The sequence below is a fragment of the Heloderma suspectum genome, chromosome 3 (genome assembly GCF_057233095.1).
Source record: "Heloderma suspectum isolate Gila_16-S chromosome 3, 16-S_ref, whole genome shotgun sequence".
Lineage (NCBI taxonomy): Eukaryota > Metazoa > Chordata > Lepidosauria > Squamata > Helodermatidae > Heloderma > Heloderma suspectum.
Genome location: NC_139460.1, coordinates 156,518,059 through 156,537,533, shown reverse-complemented (window position 1 = coordinate 156,537,533; position 19,475 = coordinate 156,518,059). Strand labels below are relative to the sequence as shown.

The 19,475-nt window shown below is 43.2% G+C and overlaps 1 protein-coding gene across 6 annotated transcripts in view; it reads left to right on the top strand.

Moving 5' to 3' along the window:
- The first annotated feature begins 8,663 nt into the window (after positions 1-8,663).
- The window catches only part of LMO7 (LIM domain 7), a 202,771-nt gene continuing 191,959 nt past the window's right edge, over positions 8,664-19,475 (top strand). For 4 of the 6 annotated variants that reach the window (XM_084844819.1, XM_084844815.1, XM_084844814.1 and 1 more), the window contains exons 1-2: positions 8,664-8,693; positions 9,365-9,438. In XM_084844819.1, coding sequence (XP_084700945.1) covers positions 9,367-9,438 — 72 coding nt within the window. In that variant the 5' untranslated portion in view covers positions 8,664-8,693; positions 9,365-9,366. Of the gene's footprint in view, positions 9,439-19,475 lie in introns of all 6 variants that reach the window. The other 2 variants (XM_084844817.1, XM_084844818.1) reach the window with 1 other exon arrangement.

Genomic DNA, 19,475 nt, shown 5'->3' with positions numbered 1-19,475 from the left:
TCTCTTGTAGCCTTTCCTTCTCTTAGACTAGAGCATTTTTAATGGCTACCTGAATCCATTCCAGAGGAGAAACTATTAATAGCTCAACATCACAAAAGGCACTATGGACAAGTCCATACTATTTCTTTTTTCTGTAAGCAAGCAGTCCTGGTCATCCAAGTATATGGACCAGTCTTCCCCAATCTGGTGCCCTCCAGATGTTTTGGACTACAATTTCCAGCATTCTTGACCGTTGGCCATGCTGCCTGGGGCTAGTGGGAGTTGCAGTCCAAAGCATATGGAGGACATCAGATTGGGGAAGGCTGATATAGACAGCTTTAGTGAATTTTATTGTGGTAACTGGGAAATCCTGGATATGACCATTAGCGATAACTCTGGTCATAGCAGCTGGACAAAACTTTACCACAACAGCAGACCCCTATCACTGATATAATACGTTTCTCAGCATGAGTGTGTGCCAGAAGGTAGGTCAGGACTGCTCCTGTTTAAAAAGCAACTGATCTTGCCTTGCTAATTGTTGCATGGGCTTTCATTTACTAGACACATTAACAATTAAACAACTCACAAACATGACTGTGGTGTCCTTGGGCCAACTGTCTTATTTACCATGGCCTCCCAATTGGCAAGTATGCTTTTGTGGGACACATCCTAATCCCTTGACCTTGCTGAGAACTGTATCTCTTTGCATGCACAGAAAAGACTCCAGCATCTAAAAAAACCCCAAACCCCAGCATTATCCATTTTGCAACATCAGACATTTGGCCCAATACTGGTTCTGCTGTGCATTGTAGGACTTTGTTGTTGTTGTTCAGTCGTTAAGTCGTGTCCGACTCTTCGTGACCCCATGGACCATAGCACCCTGCTCCCAGCCACCAAAAGGCCAATACCCCAGAGACTGCAGGTCTTGAGCCCAATTCCATGGAGAGGCCAACATCCTTGCCCCCAAAGTCTCATTCTCCACTGATCCAGCTCAGACAATACATCTAGCAAGAGATCATGGAGACGAAGACCAGTGCTAGGCTGCAGGCCAGTGTCATATCCCACCAACCTCCTTGCAGGACCAGACTAGGACAAGATAAGACCAAAGAAGGGCTCCCTGATACGAGGTTCAATGGGAGCCATGAAGACTTATAACCCGCCTGAGATGATCGCCAGGAAGATATCCTGCTTAAGGAGGCTGCAGGTTCAAAAGATTACTCCACCCTACTCCAGACCTGCCAATATCCCAGGAACAGAGCTACTCCTGCAGGCCCTGGCTCTCTGGGGACCATCTGCTCCCATCGGTAGTACATGCCCTGGTCTCCTCTCGTTTAGACTACTGTAATGCGCTCTACGTGGGGTTACCCTTGAAGACGGTTCGGAAGCTGCAGCTGGTACAGAACGCGGTGGCTCGCCTGATTAAAGGCAGCCGCCGGCGAGATCACATCACTCCAGTGCTGAAGGAGTTGCACTGGTTACCAGTTGTTTTCCGGGCCAAATTCAAGGTGTTGGTTTTGACCTTTAAAACCCTATATGGTTCCGGCCCAGCCTATCTTAAGGAGCGCCTCCAGCAACACCAGACAGGCCGCTTAACAAGATCAGCCTCAGATGGCCTTCTCTCTGTCCCATCAGCCAGGACAGCTAGACTGGTGGGGACGAGGGAGAGGGCCTTCTCTGTGGTGGCCCCCACTCTGTGGAACTCCCTCCCTAGGGAACTCCGTCATGCCCCCTCTTTAATGAGCTTCCGTCGTGCATTAAAAACGTGGTTGTTCAGGCAGGCATTTGGGGTGGGTTAGGGTATTTAAAAAAAAAAAAATATGGTAAAATTTTATTGTTTTAAATTGTTTTATGGTGGGTTGTACATCGCCCAGAGTGGCTGGGTGACCAGTCAGATGGGCGATTAATAAATTTAATAAATAAATAAATAAAATAAATAAACAGAGGCATCCACATGTCAGAGGAAGCCCAGAATCTATAAAGTACCTGTGCTGATGTTTGATTTTTAAAATTCAGGGATCTGAAAAGCTTGGGTTCAACATGAGAATTGAGATGCTTACCGATTTAGTTGTGGACTACAAATAATGGAAATGGCAAGTTAAGGTACCTAACTTTACTTTACATAGCATGTAAGCAGTAAACAGTTTCCCATTATGCTTGCTTACAACTTCGCATCCTTCTATGCGCACTCATGTGTACATATACACGCACGTGCGCGCACACACGCGCCCCTTGGGTACTGTCAGCCCCAATTGACTTGAATTGCCTCAAACAAGGAAATTGCTACTTGTCATTAGTCATATCACAGGTAAGAACTAATAAGTATTTGTCATGAAACAATTGCATTCCAAATGCAGATATTATTAGTAAAATATTAAGCTAGAATATTGTAAGTTCCCAAAGTTAAGACGCAGTGGTTAAAGTGCTGGAACATGCCTGGAACAGAAATGCTACCTTGAGGGAAGATGCCTGGATCCTGAGAAACCAATTCTTGTGCATATAAAAATAATGATGGAAACCAGTGTTCACCAAGAAGCAACAGGTGAAAGTGAGGGCCTTCCTTCCTAAAAAAACAACAACAAAACAGGTTATCTAGCCCATTTTACATTGTCTTATGCCATCTGCCCTACAGCTGCTACTGACTATTTTGGACATCCCTCCCATGTTTGCTGGTTCCTCTACTAGACATATCAGCTGTACTTCAAGCCTGTGCTAGCCATTTTGATGGGCTTTGGGAACAGCATTTTTGTGAGGAATAAGGAAAGAGGGAAGTATTGAGAGCGTAGCTACCAAGGTCAGAATAAATATGGAATTGTAGTTGTGGCTGCTTCTCTAAGTTCAGAAATGAGGCTTGTTAGCAAGTCATTGTGCAGTACAGTGCATAGAGCATTCCTCTACTTACAGCTATGGAGAGAGACCTTCCAGAGTCACATTCAGCTGTAAATGGGGCACCATAATTTTATCTGCTACTTTAAAACTGAATCACCCTGTTACCCTTTAGTCATCCTTATTCAGTAAGGCTTCTTGAGCAATAAGCAATAGGGGTGTGCAATATCTTTTTAAAATTAAAATCATTACATTTCTTTTCATTATTACCATTACTTTCAATAGGAAACTCAGCTGCCCTTCCACCTGTAACTTCTATGTCTTCTGTGCAATTGGTATTAAATTTTCAGAGATTCTACCAGCACTCCAAGGAATCAACCCTGCCAAGTTTCAAACAGATAGGAAAAAGGGTCCCCGATTTTATAGGCAATTTAAGCTACAAACCTGAATTTATGCCTATATTTCAAACCTATAATTAAGCACAAGGTAATGGGGAAAAGTTGGAAAACATAGTAGGGAATGGACTGAAAATGCTCAAATGAATTGTAAGAGGTGATGGAGGGGTAAATATTTTTGCACAAAGACCAAGAACACACCAGCAGATGAGCCTGCAATTGCTCAATCTCCAAGGAAAGAACTCAGATGGGCAAACCCCCCAATCCTTTGTTTCCCTTGTTACAGACTTGCACAAGTCTGTCCCCTTATCACTGGAGAACTTTGTGTGCAAAGATGACCTACTGGAATGTTGAATGCTTTTGCTAAAATGTCTTTGAGTTGAAATGTGGATGTCTTACAATGTCTGTCTCCTTTTCCCTGCTCTCTCCCTCCCCTGCCCCTCAGTGTAACCTCCATCTGACCTATTCTGGTTGCTAGGGAAAATGAAAGCTAAATGGCTCCCAATCAGCATATATGACATTCAGAACTATTTTGGAATTCTGGCATTTGTTATGATTAAAATTAATGGGTGTCATTTCTATTTTTAATTAGTCACAAAACACATGCACCCTGAAATAAACAGTGCCGCTAGCAGTTATGTAAGTTGTCCAGAAGTAGAGCTTGATCACAGCAAAGCATTCGCAAGACATCATTTTTTCTCTGTAAGGTAATTCACTGTCAGGTTTTGCCACACTTATGTTAAAGTAGAGAGCCTTGCAAGATCTGAGATCCTTTCAATATACTTTAGCTAAACATGAGCTGTAAGTGCTAAATATCTGACAGGGCACCCACCTTATGTTCTTTGCTAGAAAATAAAGCAGGAAATAGGAATGTCTAGAATAACACTTCATCTTCCATAAACTATTTTCATGCTTTTGCTTTTAGGCTTTGTATGTACTTAAATATGAGTGGAATTCATTCAGTTTTTAAAAACTGATTCTTTTTTATTGAATGTCACGTGTAGTGAGGGTTGGAGGCGTTAAAATTAGGAATATAAATCTTTATACGGGTTTTCAAAAAATGGTAAGTGTGGCCTTAATATTGGTGGGGTTCATCTACTCCTATGTTCCATAGTCCTATAGTCTATGTTCCTGTAAGGTTAAATATTTGAAATGCACACAGGGTTAGAGAAACAGGAGATATTTCAAATATTTCAGTGGTTCCTGAGCCAATATATACATCTTCGAATGGGCGAGAGCACCTGGGGTCATCACAAGATGCCGTGAATCTCTCCTCTGACATCTCCCCTTGTTGGACTTTCCAAGACAACAAAAGCTATGATTGATATAGACACAGTAAACAGAATGCCTCCCATTCCCCCACGCGACTGTCACAAAGGCCTGCATTCTTACATGCAGGAACAAAAGCCACAATCTCTTGGCTTATGGTGGTGTTAGAATAAGTAAGCACTGTTTTGCTTCACACAAATATGATAAGGGTGACATATCCTTCGGTGTTCGGAAATGTGTTCAGTTCTAATAAGAAAATTGCATTTATTTATGGGTGTAACACTGATATGAAGTTTACAGCAATAAAGTAATAGCTTCTATGCCTGCTGTCTGCACTATGTCCCCCAAATTGCATTCTAGAACTCGATTACATTAAGAGTTCTAGTCTATGTACTTTTTTTTTTTAAGCCGGTGATACCTAAACCAGTGGGTTATGAACACCTTGTATAGATGAAATCATGTATGAAACAATGTATTTATCCTTTAAGAAAGGATAGCAATGGGTCTGCCTCTGCCCACGATTTTGTCATGCCCATTCTGCCTTGTATGCTTTTTTAAAGAGGCTGAGTTTACTCTTAATTACAGAGTGATAAGAAGCATATGTATATGATTACGATCCCACCCCACTCCTCATATGTTGTTTAGGACTGCACTCTAAACACATTAGGGGTTTAATCCTGATTGAACACAGTGGGATACTTCTGAATAAATATGTATTGTTCAGCTGTGCTATATTACAGTCCTAAATAACTGTTTAACATTTATATAGTGATTTCAGATACAACTGAAACATTTAATCTATTCATCTGTTAGATTAATATATTTAAAAAAACATATATAGAAATGTGCCCTTGTTATTTTAAATCAGGGGTGAGGGGCCTCGCTTAGCCTGAGGGCTGAATTTGGTTTGGATAAGCTCTCAGTAAATGCATTCCAGTGGTGGGCAGGGCTGAAGGCAAAGGAATGGGGCCCAAAATAGCAGCCTGTTGTAGCTTAAAGCTTTTACTGCCAGTAAGGAAGCCTTAGGAGAAGCATTTCAATCTTTTAGAATGGGGGGGGGGAACTACATGAGTCAAGAATCTGTCAAATGATTGATGATTGGGAGAAAGGGGGTGTAGCCATCTGGGGAACCCTGGGCAGGCTGAATTTGGCCCCTGACCCTGAGGCTCCTCATCTCTGTTAAAAATACAAGTGCTTATAAAAAATTTAAATGACAAGTGCCATATTTAAAAAAGGTATTTTCTCTCACACACAAGGACGAATGCCTCCTCTAAGATGATGCCTGCTATGACAAACGTGTGTACCATTAAAAAACATTCTTGCTTCAGAAATTGTTTCTACCCCTGCGCAAATGTATGCAACAAGTTAACCAACGCACAAGATTCTTTCTTTCATGGGGTTGCAGCCCTGCTTTCAAGTGCTCAGAACACTTTCTATATAGCATTGCAGTGGTGCTTAGAACAAGGGAAACCTAGTGGTTTGCCTAAAGCTATTTGCAGCCAAAGACTCTGAACTGAGTAGAGTGGGACTGAATCCCCAAAGTGTGCACATAAGAGGGCAGCCCTAATAAGTTAATGGCTAAAGTAAGATCTGAATCAGGGGTTTCTTGGCTCCCAGCACACACTCTTGAACCAAGGCTGGGAATCTTATAAATCTAGACATAGAATCATAGAATAGTAGGGTTGGAAGGGGCCTACAAGGCCATCGAGTCCAACCTCCTGCTCATTGCAGGAATCCAAGTCAGAGCATCCCTGACAGATGGCTGTCCAGCCTCATCTTGAATGCCTCCAGTGTGGGAGAGCCCACCACCTCCCTAGCTAATTGGTTCCACTGTCGTATTGCTCTAACAGTCAGGACGTTTTTCCTGATGTTCAGCCGGAATCCGGCTTCCTGTAACTTGAGCCCATTATTCCGTGTCCTGCACTCTGGGATGATCGAGAAGAGATGCTGGCCTTCCTCTCTGTGACAACCTTTCAAGTATTTGAAGAGCGCTATCATATCTCCCCTCAGTCTTCTCAAGGCTAAACATGCCCAGTTCTTTCAGTCTCTCCTCATAGGGCTTTGTTTCCAGTCCCCTGATCATCTTTGTTTCCCTCCTCTGAACCCTCTCCAGTTTGTCTGCATCCTTCTTAAAGTGTGGTGCCCAGAACTGGACACAGTACTCCAGATGCCTAACTAGTGCTGAGTAGAGGGGAACTAGTACTTCCTGAGATTTGGAAGCTATGCTTCTATTAATGCAGCCATGATATAAATTGAGAATTCCCCAAGCAAATTGTATGGTGCCTCATTATGGCAAATAGCAGATCTGGATCCTTTTGGAAAAAATCTCACAAATTTATCTGCAGATGGCTAATTTAATTGAGGCTTGTACTGATAGAAATCATTCATACTGAAGTGGAAGATACAGCATTAAAAAGGCACCTAAACAAGCCCTCTGTTTTGGGGTAAAGATTATTTTCCATTTGTACATACACCCCTAAACAGTATCTGCTTTTGATAGTGCTTGGGGAAGACAAAATGCAGCTGGCCATCTTAAATATGGGTCTGCCAACACCCTTTTGATATATCTACATAATGATGGGGACAGGCCAGAGAGAGAGCAGCTGCAGAGAGCTTGCTTCATCCCACCCCTGCAAGAAGAACACACAGCTCCAGCTGGCAGTTCCTTGGGAGTGCAAATTCTGATTACACCCTTCAGCCAGAGAACCAAGGTCCCCTGCCTTCCAGGGTAAACATCATGGCAAGGGGGAAACCAACCTAGCCCCATAAGACAGCCAGAGATGGAACAACTGCAGGGAGTTGGTTTCACCCTTCCCTGCCAGAAAGAATATAAGAACTGGTGCCTGAGTTTTGCTCCCTCCCCCCCACCCCCCCTTTTCTTTTTGTGTGATATGTTTTAGATTGTAGGCCTGAGGGCAGGGCCTGTCTTATTTTTTATAAACCACTCTGGGAGCCCTTTTTGGGGGGGCTGAAGAGTGGAGTAAAAATACTGTAAATGATAAGAGCAACTAAGGGGGGAGCCATGAGAGAAATGTATAAAACTTCAAATGTTGTAGAGAAAGTGGAGAGAGAAAAATCTTCTCCCTCTTTCATCATACCAGAATTGAGGGTCACCCAGTAAGGCTGATTAGCAGCAGGTTTGGGACAGATCAAGTACGTCACACATCACATTATTAATAAACAAAATTCAGTATCACAAGCTGTGGCCAGTAGCTTAGGCAGTTTTAAGAAGCAATAGGCAAATGGCTGGAGGAGAAACCTTTCACTGGGCAGGGGCTATGACAGGGTGGCGTCAAGAGTAGGCATGGTTGGGCACTTGCAAGGGGCATCCTGGACCTGTTCTTCTTCACCGTTGCAATCTGATTGTTCACCTGCCTCTCCCTCTAGCCCAGACAACAGTGGTGGTGAGAAGGAGCAGGAGATGCCATTGCCTGCTTGCTCCATGGCTCTCTGTCAAGCAAGCAAGTGGTAGCAATGATGAGAAGGAGAAATAGCCAGTGGGTGACAACGGTGGTGTGAATATAGACTCACCAAGGGGGCCCTCAAAAACTTGGAATACCCACTGGCCATGACAAGCAGGACCAGCAACGAACGATTTCATTGTGGAGTGTTCCGCCTGGCCAGCCATGCCTTCTTCCAGGACACTCCATTCCATTCTCCCACCCAATGCGCAGCATTCTGTGTGGCTAGTGAGCACGCTTGGTCTTCTTTATTGGGCCGTTTTGAGGCTTGTCTTTCTGCTTCGGCTATTGAGAGCTTCGGCTATTGGGCGGTATAGAAATGAAATAAATAAATAAATAAATAAATAAATAAATAAATAAATTCATTCTTAGGATCTCCCCCGTCCCCCGATTTGTTGGACTTCCGCAAAGCCCAGGGATCTCCCAAGCCTGCTGATACTTTCCTGTTGTAGGTGGACGGCGCCGTCTTGCACTTGGAAAACTATCCGGCTTTCAGCCCGATCCAGCGGGGCTTTTCTTATGGCCTCAGCGCGTGTCTGCCCCAACCACCCAAAGAAGTGAATCGACCCGCCGCACCGCTTCCCCCCGACAGAGGGCGCCGCTTGCTTCCCTTTGTAAGCGCTTACGCAAACAACCCCTCCGCGCGTGGCTGCTGTTCCAGTACCTGCCGCCAGGTGGAAGCCACGACTCTGCCTCCCGGGAAGTTTAAGAAAGTTTGCAGGGCGGCTGCGTTGCTGTTGACGAAGAGCCGGTCGGAGCGGCGGAGGTAGGCACGTCTTCGCGGCAGGGCGAAGCGGGCAGTAAGCCGAGGCGGGAGGACGGGCTGTGTTTGTGAGCCGCAGGAGGAGCTCCTCTGGGCCGTCCCTGCCGGCGAGGGAAGCGCGCAGCCGACGAGTGCGGAGCGGGGTTCGGCGTCTGCGGAAGGAGAGGCGCAGTTTCGCTGGCTGGAGTTTGCTTCCCCGGCTTGTTGTGGGGCGCTCATGGTAGCTTCGGAGGGGCTGGAAGCGACGGAGTAGCCTGGCGCTTGAGCTTTAGCGGGCTTCCCCTCTCCACTAAGCTAACGGTGCGGAGACGGGTTGGCATTACAGGAGAACCGCTCCCCTTCGAAGGCGCCTCGCCGCCTTGAATTAACGCCTCGCCCGCTCGCTTCCCCTCGGGAGGGTACTTTGAACGGACCTTTTCCTTCCCGCCGCCCCGCCCCGCCCCGCCCCGCCTATGTATAGCTCCAGAACTTTTAACAAAGCCCTGAACGAGGAAAAAGACGGGAGTGCTGTGGAGAAAAGCTCTGAAGCCCGCGGGGCGGCTTGTTTTCTTCGCTCTCTTCTCCCCACCCCCCTAGCAAACATTTTGACAGCGTCTCTCTGTTTCCCTCTCCTCCTCCCTCCGCACCCCCCGCGCCAATTCCTCAACACCTCAACAGCTCTCTTCTCTTGCCAGCCATGGAAGAAAGACAGGATGCCGAGGGCGCGTGCTGCGATGGAGCGTTTGCTGAAGCCCGCCGATGGGTAGAGGTAAGAGAGACATTTTGCTCGGGTGTTTTGCAGGTGAAAGGTGGAGGCCTTCTCTTATTCGCCCCCCCCCCCCGCTAACTCTTGGGTCCATCAAAACAAAGTTATTGGGTCCGGAAGCTTTACATTCCATAAATGATTTACTCTTGACAGGGTTTTTGTGTAGCAGTTCATTTCTAAGGGAGGGAGGGACTGGCTGATGCTCAATCAAACTTCCTTGGGAGCCCGTACCATGCATCCCAGGTATGTGGGAAGGGGTGCGTGTGTGTGTGTAAATTGGATGGAGTAATGGACCTTCCCTATGTGTTCAGAGTCGTACTTCTATTTTGTGCTTGAATTACAGTGGGTTCAAAGGGAGCCTGTCCCCTTTACCTTTCGTGGTGGTTCGCTTACCTACTGTTCTTAGAAGGCTATGGGGAGTGCTGTGAATTCAGTAAAACTGGAGGGAATCCAGAGTGTGGGGCTGCAAATTTAATTAAAAGTCTCCCTGACCTTTCTCCCATAATTTGAGTGCTGGTTTTATGTCGGAGAGTTCAGCCCTGGCACTTTGCACAGATTCTTGGGCAGAGTCTTTGCTGAAATAAAGCCTAGATTTGGTGGAAATTGCTCTGGAGTTAATGGTTTATGATTAACATACTAATCATATACACTAACTTGGTGATGGCTTATTAAGTTTGGTGGGACTAACTTTAGAGTACGTGTGCATAAGTTAGGGCTGTTTGTGTTTCATTATGGTTGCCAAATTTTTTGTTGTTCAATCGTTAAGTTGTGTCCGACACTTCGTGACCCCATGGACCATAGCACGCCAGGCCTTCCTGTCCTCCGCTCTCTCCCGGAGTGTGCTCAAGTCCTTATTCATTGCATCAGTGATGCTATCTAGCCATCGCATCCTCTGCCATCCCCTTCTTCTTTTGCCTTCAATCTTTCCCAGCATTAGGGTCTTTTCCAGGGAGTTTTCTCTTCATATTAGGTGGCTTTACAGCATCAGATTTTCTTTTCACCACCAGACACATCCACAGCTGAGTGTCCTTTTGGCTTATGGTTGCCAAATATCTTGATATGTAGGGGGTAGCCTTTCATGTAAAGGTGTGTTTATAATTCTAGGATGACTAGGTCCTCTAGAATGCAACAGTTTCCAAAGAGATAGCTATGTTAAGTCTGTTGCAGCAAAAATAAAGTTGAAGAAAGCTTATGCCATAACAAATTTGTTGGTCTTTAAAGTGCTGCAAGACCCCTTGTTTCCTTAGAACATACAGTGAGTGTCATGGATGTTCTCTTCACACTTCCATGGAATGAGTATCCGTTATCTTATACATGGCAACTCCAAAAAAGCAGTATTCCCTGTCAAAGCTTAATATAGAAATGTGAAGATTTACAGGTCTGGACAAGCAAGTTGCTCTTACTGGGAGGTTCCCTTTAAGAATGCAGGGAATGGAGGACCTTACTCATGTGCAGATGCTGAACTAGATGGCCTTCAGGTCCAGTCTCAACTTTTTCCTTAAATGTTCTCAAATGAACAATGGGATGGAGGGTACATTCCTTTCCACTTAAGTAAAGCATATATTGAAATTTGTGGTAGCATTTGGATCTGTATGCAGTTCTTCAGGGGGCAATTCAGTTGTCAACTTGAACTAGTATAGTCCTGCCAAAGGCAATGTAAGCACACGTGCGGGAGAGATTTGACAACCAGTTCCTGAAAAGTGCCTAACTTATTCTTGGAATTCAGAATATGTAATTGGAAGAGGTATTGCAGTATAAAATTAACAAGGTGTCTTTGTTTAGTTCAGTAGAAGCTAACTGCTGAACACTTTTTCACCAATAGCTGCAGGCACTTTTGTAGTTCTTCTGAAAATGATGCCTATTAATTTTTACAGTTCACATGATTTTTTTCCCCCAACTTCAGGAATTATGGTACACTTCATCAGACTTGTAAAAGAAAAATAAATTTGTGACATTTTCATCTGGCTCTTTCTCTGTTTCAGGAAATGGAATTTTAAGTGTACTCTCATGGCTTGACCTGTTTTGGCAAATAAAAATTCCCAGCACGGAGGCTTTGAGCTTGCAGGTTTATAGCTCCTACAAGGGAAATGCAAAGAGGGCTTCCTCACACAGCAGGTGTGCTGGAACGCAGAGTGTAATCATAGTGTTAGCTGCAGAGAGTAAATCATGACAGTATTCCCAAGGGGATGTGCAAGCTGCCCGGAAACAGTTTTCTATAGTAATGTTTTGGCCATAGATGGTAAATATCTGTAGACTCGGGGTTACTCTACTCTCCAGAAAATTGACCAGGGTACCTTGCTCCACAAATTGACCCCCTCATGAAGTGGCTAGGTCCATTAATAAAGTGTGTTACATCTAACAGTAAAATATTCACAGTTAACAGATTCACAGTTACAGATTCATGGTTATAGAACACATGTACTTGGGAATAGCTGGGGTATTACATACAAAACCCAAAGAGATGTGACGCTCAACTATGAGGGCTCTATAGTTACAGTTCAAATTCCATTTAAACAAATAGAAGTGTGAATCTTTGCCCACAGCTTAATTAAAATTTGGTAGGGTTGCCAGGCCCAAATACAATTCCTTTAGGTGTTGGATGGGTTATTCCTCATTTTGGCAAGCTAGTATTTTTTAGTTCTGTTATGAATTGCTATTTATATTATGAACATTAACTATTGAAGTAGTTAGAATTTTTTACTAGTTCTAGAAATACTTGTACACCAGTGTACATGCACATACAAGATTTCTTCATATGTCAAAATAGGTGAAAGAGGAAATATATGTTACAAAGCAAATATGCGGTCTTAAAATACCTGTTCGCTTCATAGCACAAATATGGGATTGGGCACTTTCAGGAAGAATCTTGTCATTCTATCCTTAATTGCACATACACTCTTAAATATGAATATTTATATCTGTTTATTTCGCAACTATAATGTTGGGAAACTGGAATATTGCCCAGGGTAGTGAACAAGAGCCGCTGTTGAGAAAGTGCATGGGTAGAGAAGATTATCATGTTTAGCTTTACCCCCAGAAGTTAGCGCTTGTTCTGTTTTAGGGACAAAGAGGAATCTTCCTTTGGATCATATAAACTGATAATTCTGGGGCTTTACCTTTTTATCCTGAAGCTTGTGATCAAAGCTTACTTGCTTGACTGTTTATTTATAAACTCATTTGTAGAGTGGCAGACATCTCTTGTTGCACTTTTCTTCTGCTTTCTCCCATGATGCACATTCAATGATCATAGGGTATGGTCTTCTATTATGTAGTTTAGTGCTCTATGGATGTTTGGGTAAGGAGCTGAATTTAGACATGAATGACCAACACAGCCTCTCTTTGAGCAACTCAGGGTCTGGATTCTATCTGGCCATGATGTCATTGCAGTTCTCTGCTGTAGCAGTGTGGTTGTGAAGACTCCAGAGAATATTTAACCCACCAGCCTGAAGAACCTAAGAAGCACCCATTCCCTTGGGAAATGAGACCTTCCTTGATGGGATGGGTGCCTGCCAACAAGTAGTGGTTGACCCTTGCAATATGTTTGTCCTGCCAATGCCACTTCCAAGTGAAGCCACCCAGGGAGGGGCCTTGCCTCACTTCATACCCTGCAGGCATCTTCATAACAGGCAATGAGACGTCATCCTGGAGGTATCTTCAATGAGGCCACTAAGTCAACTTCATATGCTTCTAGTTCTGAAGTGCAATTTTTTTCAGACAAACATTTATATATTTACATAGAGCTTTGCAAGTAAATAATGGGATAGAGATTACATTCTTCTGCTAAAATGGCATTTAAAATTGATCATATGCTCAAAATCCTACAAGCTAGGCTTCAGCACTGTGTGAACCACCGGAAGTACAAGCTGGGTTTCGAAGAGGCAGAGGAACTAGAGATCAAATCTCCAACATTTGCTGGATCATGGAGAAAGCAAGAGAATTCCAGAAAAAACGACTATTTCTGCTTCATTGCCTACACTAAAGCCTTTGATTGTGTGGATCACAACAAACTCTGGCAAATTCTTAAAGTGATGGGAGTACCAGACCACCTTACCTGTCCCCTGAGAAACCTGTACAAGGGTCAAGAAGCAACAGTAAGAAGCGGACATGGAACAACTGATTGGTTCAAAATTGGGAAAGGAGTACGACAAGGCTGTATATTGTTGCCCTGCTTATTTCACTTATATGCAGAGTACATCATGAGAAACACTGGGTTGGATGAATCACAGGTCAGAATTAAGATTGCTGGGAGAATTCTCAACAACCTCAGATACGCAGACGATACCACCCTAATGGCAGAAGGCGAAGAGGATCTAAAGAGCCTCTTGTTGAGGGTGAAAGTGGAGCGTGCAAAAGCTGGTTTGAAACTTAACATTAAAAAAACGAAGATCATGGCATCTGGCCCCATCACGTCCTGGCATATAGAAGGGGAAGAAATGGAAGCAGTGCCAGATTTTATTTTCTTGGGCTCCAAGATCACCACAGACGGTGACTGTAGCCATGAAATTAAAAGACGCTTGCTCCTGGGGAGGAAAGCTATGGCAAACCTAGACAGCATAGTAAGAAGCAGAGACATCACCTTGCCGACAAAGGTCCGTATAATCAGAGCTATGGTTTTCCCAGTAGTACTGTATGTCTGTGAGAGCTGGACTATAAGGAAGCCTGAGCGCCGAAGAATTGATGCTTTTGAGCTGTGGTGCTGGAGAAGACTCTTACAAGTTCCCTGGACTGCAAGGAGGTCAAATCAGTCCATCCTAAAGGAAATCAACCCTGACTGCTCATTGGAAGGACAGATCCTGAAGCTGAAGCTCAAATATTTTGGCCACCTAATGCGAAGAGAAAACTCTCTGGAAAAGACCCTGATGCTGGGAAAGATTGAAGGCAAAAGGAGAAGGGGACGGCAGAGGATGAGATGGCTAGATAACATCACCGATGCAATGAATATGAACTTCAGCACACTCCGGGAGAGAGCGGAGGACAGGAAGGCCTGGCGTGCTATGGTGCATGGGGTCACAAAGAGTCGGACATGACTTAACAACTGAACAGCAACAACCACCTCCTAATTTAGCAACTCGCAAGACTTTTCAGTTAAATATATTACGAACATAACCCAAGAGTCACACTACAGGATCAAACCATCAAGTCGGGCCTCTGGTTTCTGATGGTGGTATGCCAGATGTCCCAAAACTTGCAAGCTGGGTATGAAGACAACATGCCTTATTTGTCTGTCTGATATTAAGACATGCACTGCTCCATCACGGCTAATAGTGACTGAAAGACTTATTCTCCAGTAATGTTTCCTAACCCTTTAAAAGGGTTAATTATATATTTGTCTGTTCTACTGCCAATCAGTTTTGTTGGGGGACTATGAGTTCTAGTATTACAAGACAGGAAAAAGAATTTCTCACTCTGTTTCTGTAAGCCCAATTATGCTTTTTCAAATCAAAAACTTCAAGACAATTTATCCCCGCCTCCCTGCCTAGTGCCCTCCTTGGACTACAACTGCCACCATCCCCCAGCCAGCATGGCCCCTAGCTTTTTCTAGAAGGGAAACTGCTCCAACCCATTTCCATCTTGCAGTTGTCCTTCAGTTCTGTATCTTTTGTGGTGTAACAGTATAGTTTTTGAGATGGAACATTTGGAATTCCAAATGTGATGTTGCTACAGACTTCTATAAAGGGATTGTGATACTGGCCATTGTATTTTGAATCCAGAAATATTTTATTTTTATACAGTCCCACTGAATGTATGCCTTTTATTGGCCACACCTTTAGTATTTAATAGTCATTTTCAAGCCAGAGCAGTTTGTGCAAGATGATATCCTTGACACTGATGAACATTCACTTGAAGAATATAATCAGAACCAACATTTTTTTGCATGTTAACATGTGGTAATCATAGCATTCACACAATAGGCCTTCTCTTCTGTTGCCAGTAACACACAGGTGGTAACAGCAATAAAATTCTAAATATGAAATAGTGAAATACAAATGTGTATGTGTGTTTTAATAAAAGTGTAGAGAGAACTTCCAGTGTAGCTGAGAGTAATAAGTGTGCACATGTTTAAATGCAAACATTACAATAGTTCAAATGCAATTATACTAGTTTAAAATTTCACACGGGTTGATTCACACTGTCGAATATCTCCCAGAACGTCAGATATATTTCTTAAAATAGATGCCGCTAACATGCTGGAGATATATGGACTTTACATTCATTCAAGGCAAGGCTTTCAATAAAAACTTCTGACTCTGATTTAGAGTCCTGAAGATGCTGCAGTGTGCATGCTCTTTAAGTGAGTTTCTTTCCTTAAGGAACTGTGTAGCTCTGCTTGTGCATCCCTTCATGTGAGCTGACACATGAGCTCAAAAGAATCTAGTTCAGGGAGTCTGAAGCTGCCATTTTGTGCACACTTACTTAGGAGTAAGGCTGATGAGTTTCCAATGGGACTGAATTCTGAGTAAAACAGTTGCTGCTGACAGACAAGAAAAAGCTGTCGCCTTCATATCTTGCGTCTGTTGTTGAATCTGGGTGGACATTGATCTGATCCAGCAAGGCAAATGTGTGTGTATTCAGAGTATATTATGATGTTTACAATATATTAAAATATATTTAAAACATGCAAGTAACTGTGGCTGTTGGTCTCTAATGAAGGACTGACATAAGTTAAATGTATCACAGGTCACTCTAAGAAGCACAGATGACAGCTTGGATGTGTCTCCCAGGTTTAGAAAAGCCATTCAGGGAAACTTCTTTATTTGTTAATTTGCCCTCTATTTCTTTGTGTGACATGGGGCCTCTGAAGGGATATTTTTGTAAGGCGTTGTCAGGTTACCGGATAGGCAGGCAGGTCATCAGACAGTGAAGACAAAACATTGTCTGTAACTGTGTAAAGATTCTCTGTCAAGACTTGGGTCGCAAAGGATTGCAGTTAGGAAGCAGGTTCTTGGATAGCAGTATTTGGAAGAGGCAGGTGGATGCACAAATATGGGGGCAGGTTCCTAGGTACAGGGTGGGGGCAGTGCATACCCAAACCTAAGAACTAAATTTAAAAGTTGGACGGTAGGCTGTAGCAGAGCAGTTTCACAGGAAGACACAGCATTCTAGTTGGCTGTTCAGCAGGCAGATCTGTGATGACCAGGATGTAGAAGGGCAGGTATCTTTCAGGGCCAATCCAGATGTGAAAGGGGAGATCCACAAAATAACCTTTTGCGGGCCCTTAACATTTAGAAGCAGCCTTGGGTGGGATAGGGCATGATGGAGATCAGGCTTGCGGTGCTGTGCACGTTTAATCTTTCCTCTCACACCAATTTGATTTAATTCCACCCTTGGGAAACTCCCATTTGTCCATTGGGGAGTGTACAGGTACCATGCTGGTATCCCCTTGTTTTCCCCAGTAGAGGAAGAGGATTAGTCTCCCCACCCCATTTGATGCCCCAGTCCAGACTGGCTTGAGCTCCCTCCATAGCTGCTTTTAAAAAGAAAAGAAAAGCAGGTGATCCTGTTCATGTATCTCGTTTGGCCCAAAGAATTACTTTGATACACGAGGCTTAAATTGAGGTTTGCTTAAGTAATTCTGCAATGCAAATGTAAAACCTACATTGGCTAGAACACGCATTCAGTTCAACTGGGCTGTCTCTGCTTCCTGCCCCACACTAACAAACATTCCACATACACCAAAAATAGTATAACAGGGAATTAAAGGCATCATTCTCAGTGTCACATGTGAAGACTTCTTTACGTCTGGAGCCATATACACCTGGGTTCCAATCCAGCAGCTGCCATTGCTGACACCTTTAGACCATTTGTCCTCTACAACAGAGCTGATTTCAAGAGGAAGGGTATTGTAGAAAGCACAGGGTGGGGGAGAAGGGATCTGTTCTCTCCTGCTTTAGACTGGTAACAGTTTTTGAATATACAGTTGTAAGCAATAGAAATAGTCCATATTTGATGAACTAAGATCTCGGAGTAATTCACTAACCTAATGTAAAACTTTGTTTACTATAGTTTGATCCCAGGAAGTCCTGCTCACAGATGTGGTAAACTGCCGTAAAGCACTCATTGAAGTTGGATATCTGAGTCTCAAGAATGCTGAGTGTGCACCATCCACCAATTACTTATTTTTGATAAAGGGCTCTCAATACTTATGAATATGCTAGATTTGTAATTATAGCATTCTTGCTAGATGCAAGTGCATTTTAACTGCATAACTTTTTTCTTGTAGCCACAGCAGCACAAATGTTTGAGGGGAAGAAGAACGGAAAACATAACTAACTTTAAATAAGTATAGCAACCTGTGCTAAAATAACTTCTATAGTATTTGAGTTTCCACTGCCATATGTATCACCAAGTAAAGAAAGTAAAGGCAAATATAGGGGTTTGGTATTGTTTACAGCCTGCAATTGTCTTGATAAGAAAAGTCCAAATAGGTTTCCAGTAGCATACTAAGGTGAATAGGATCCTGACAAGCCCACTACTGTATCGTTAACCCATTGTGTCATAAAGACTCTAGATGAGTTGGACAGACCAAGTGTTAGATCTGGGATACATGATCAGTAGAATCTCTTGATGCAACTCCTGTTCACTTCAGCCTGCAGGCAGGGGGTTTGCATATTTGCTTTTCCCTACATATAAAAGTCTTTGTGTAAATCTAAAACCTTTCATTATTTTGGTTTTATTTGACTGTTAACTCGCTCTACAAAAAGCACAAAGCAGCAAACCTTTGTTTCCCAAGCAGTCTTTAACATCTATAAGATGTCTTATAGGACCAAACCTGCTTAACTTCTACAGAACTGTGTCATGGTCCTGAGGGCTGTTGTCTGGGCTGGGCATATCAAGGGTGAAGAATTCCAACCTAGTTGTCTTCTTGGCATGCTGTCTGTCTGGGTGCAGTAATTAAAAACAACAACCCCCTTTTATACAATTGTAGCGAACAATACAGTGTTCTAAAATGAGCAAAAGAAGCAATTACAAGAAACATACAAAGTGTAACATGAAAAGTGTTCAAACATGAAGTCTATATTAGTGCAGTGCAGCAAGAGCTGCTACAAATTACTCTGCTGACCATGTACCTCTGCTCTTAAAATCTGTCCTTGACCTATATAAAACAGTTTCTAGTAGGTGGGCACAGTTAATGCATTGCCTTTTTACCTGCAGAAGATCCCATTTTCTTTTAAAGTATTGCTGGCAATCTTTTACCAAAGCAGTTTCAAAAAGCACCTACTAGTGATCTTATTTTTAGTTTAAAAGATTAAATATTTGAGGGACCAGTGAGAAGAAACCATTGCTCATCTCTTCTTTAGTTGTCAGTGACTAAACTACCATATGAATCAATGGTCACTTTGCAAAGTAAATGATTGTGACTGGATAATTATCCATCTGCATCATGGAAAGAAAGAGGCAGTACAGACATTTCAGAAAGTTACTGAAGAGCCAAATAACCATGTCAAATTTACTGGCAGATTTTTCTTCCTAACAAAATTGGCACAGCCATAAGATGCCAGATGAGATTCAGTGTTTAGTGGGAAGAAAAATGCATTTAAAAGCTTAACTATTCCTATTAACAAATGACATTTTGAGCTCAGTGTGGTGAATTCATTAGAAATAATCAGTGTGCAGTACTGGGGATGGGGGGGAATAACCAGCGTTTTCTTAGCAATTCTTGGTAGGAGCTGAAGTTTGTGGTCCTTGCACTGCATACTAGGTTTCCTAGGTTCATCTTATCATCAAGAGCAAAGTAAGTCTCTATTTTCTAGTGGGGAGTGGATTGAAGAGAAGCTACACCCAAGACAAACTGAGATTCTTCTGAATCTTTTTTTCAAGGGATTGGATTAAGTTTTTTCTCTCCTCTCAGCTCTAGAGAAAGGAATGTTTATACACTGGAAATTTTGGAACCGGAGGACAAGTACTTAACGTTTGCTTTCTAGCTGTCTAAAATCTCTTTGGCCATACCTGGCATCTAAGTTTGAGTGCTGGATGTTGCCCTGTATCAAGCCTTCAGAAGTAGTGACCATTGAAGCTGAACACAGCCCAACTCCTGGTTT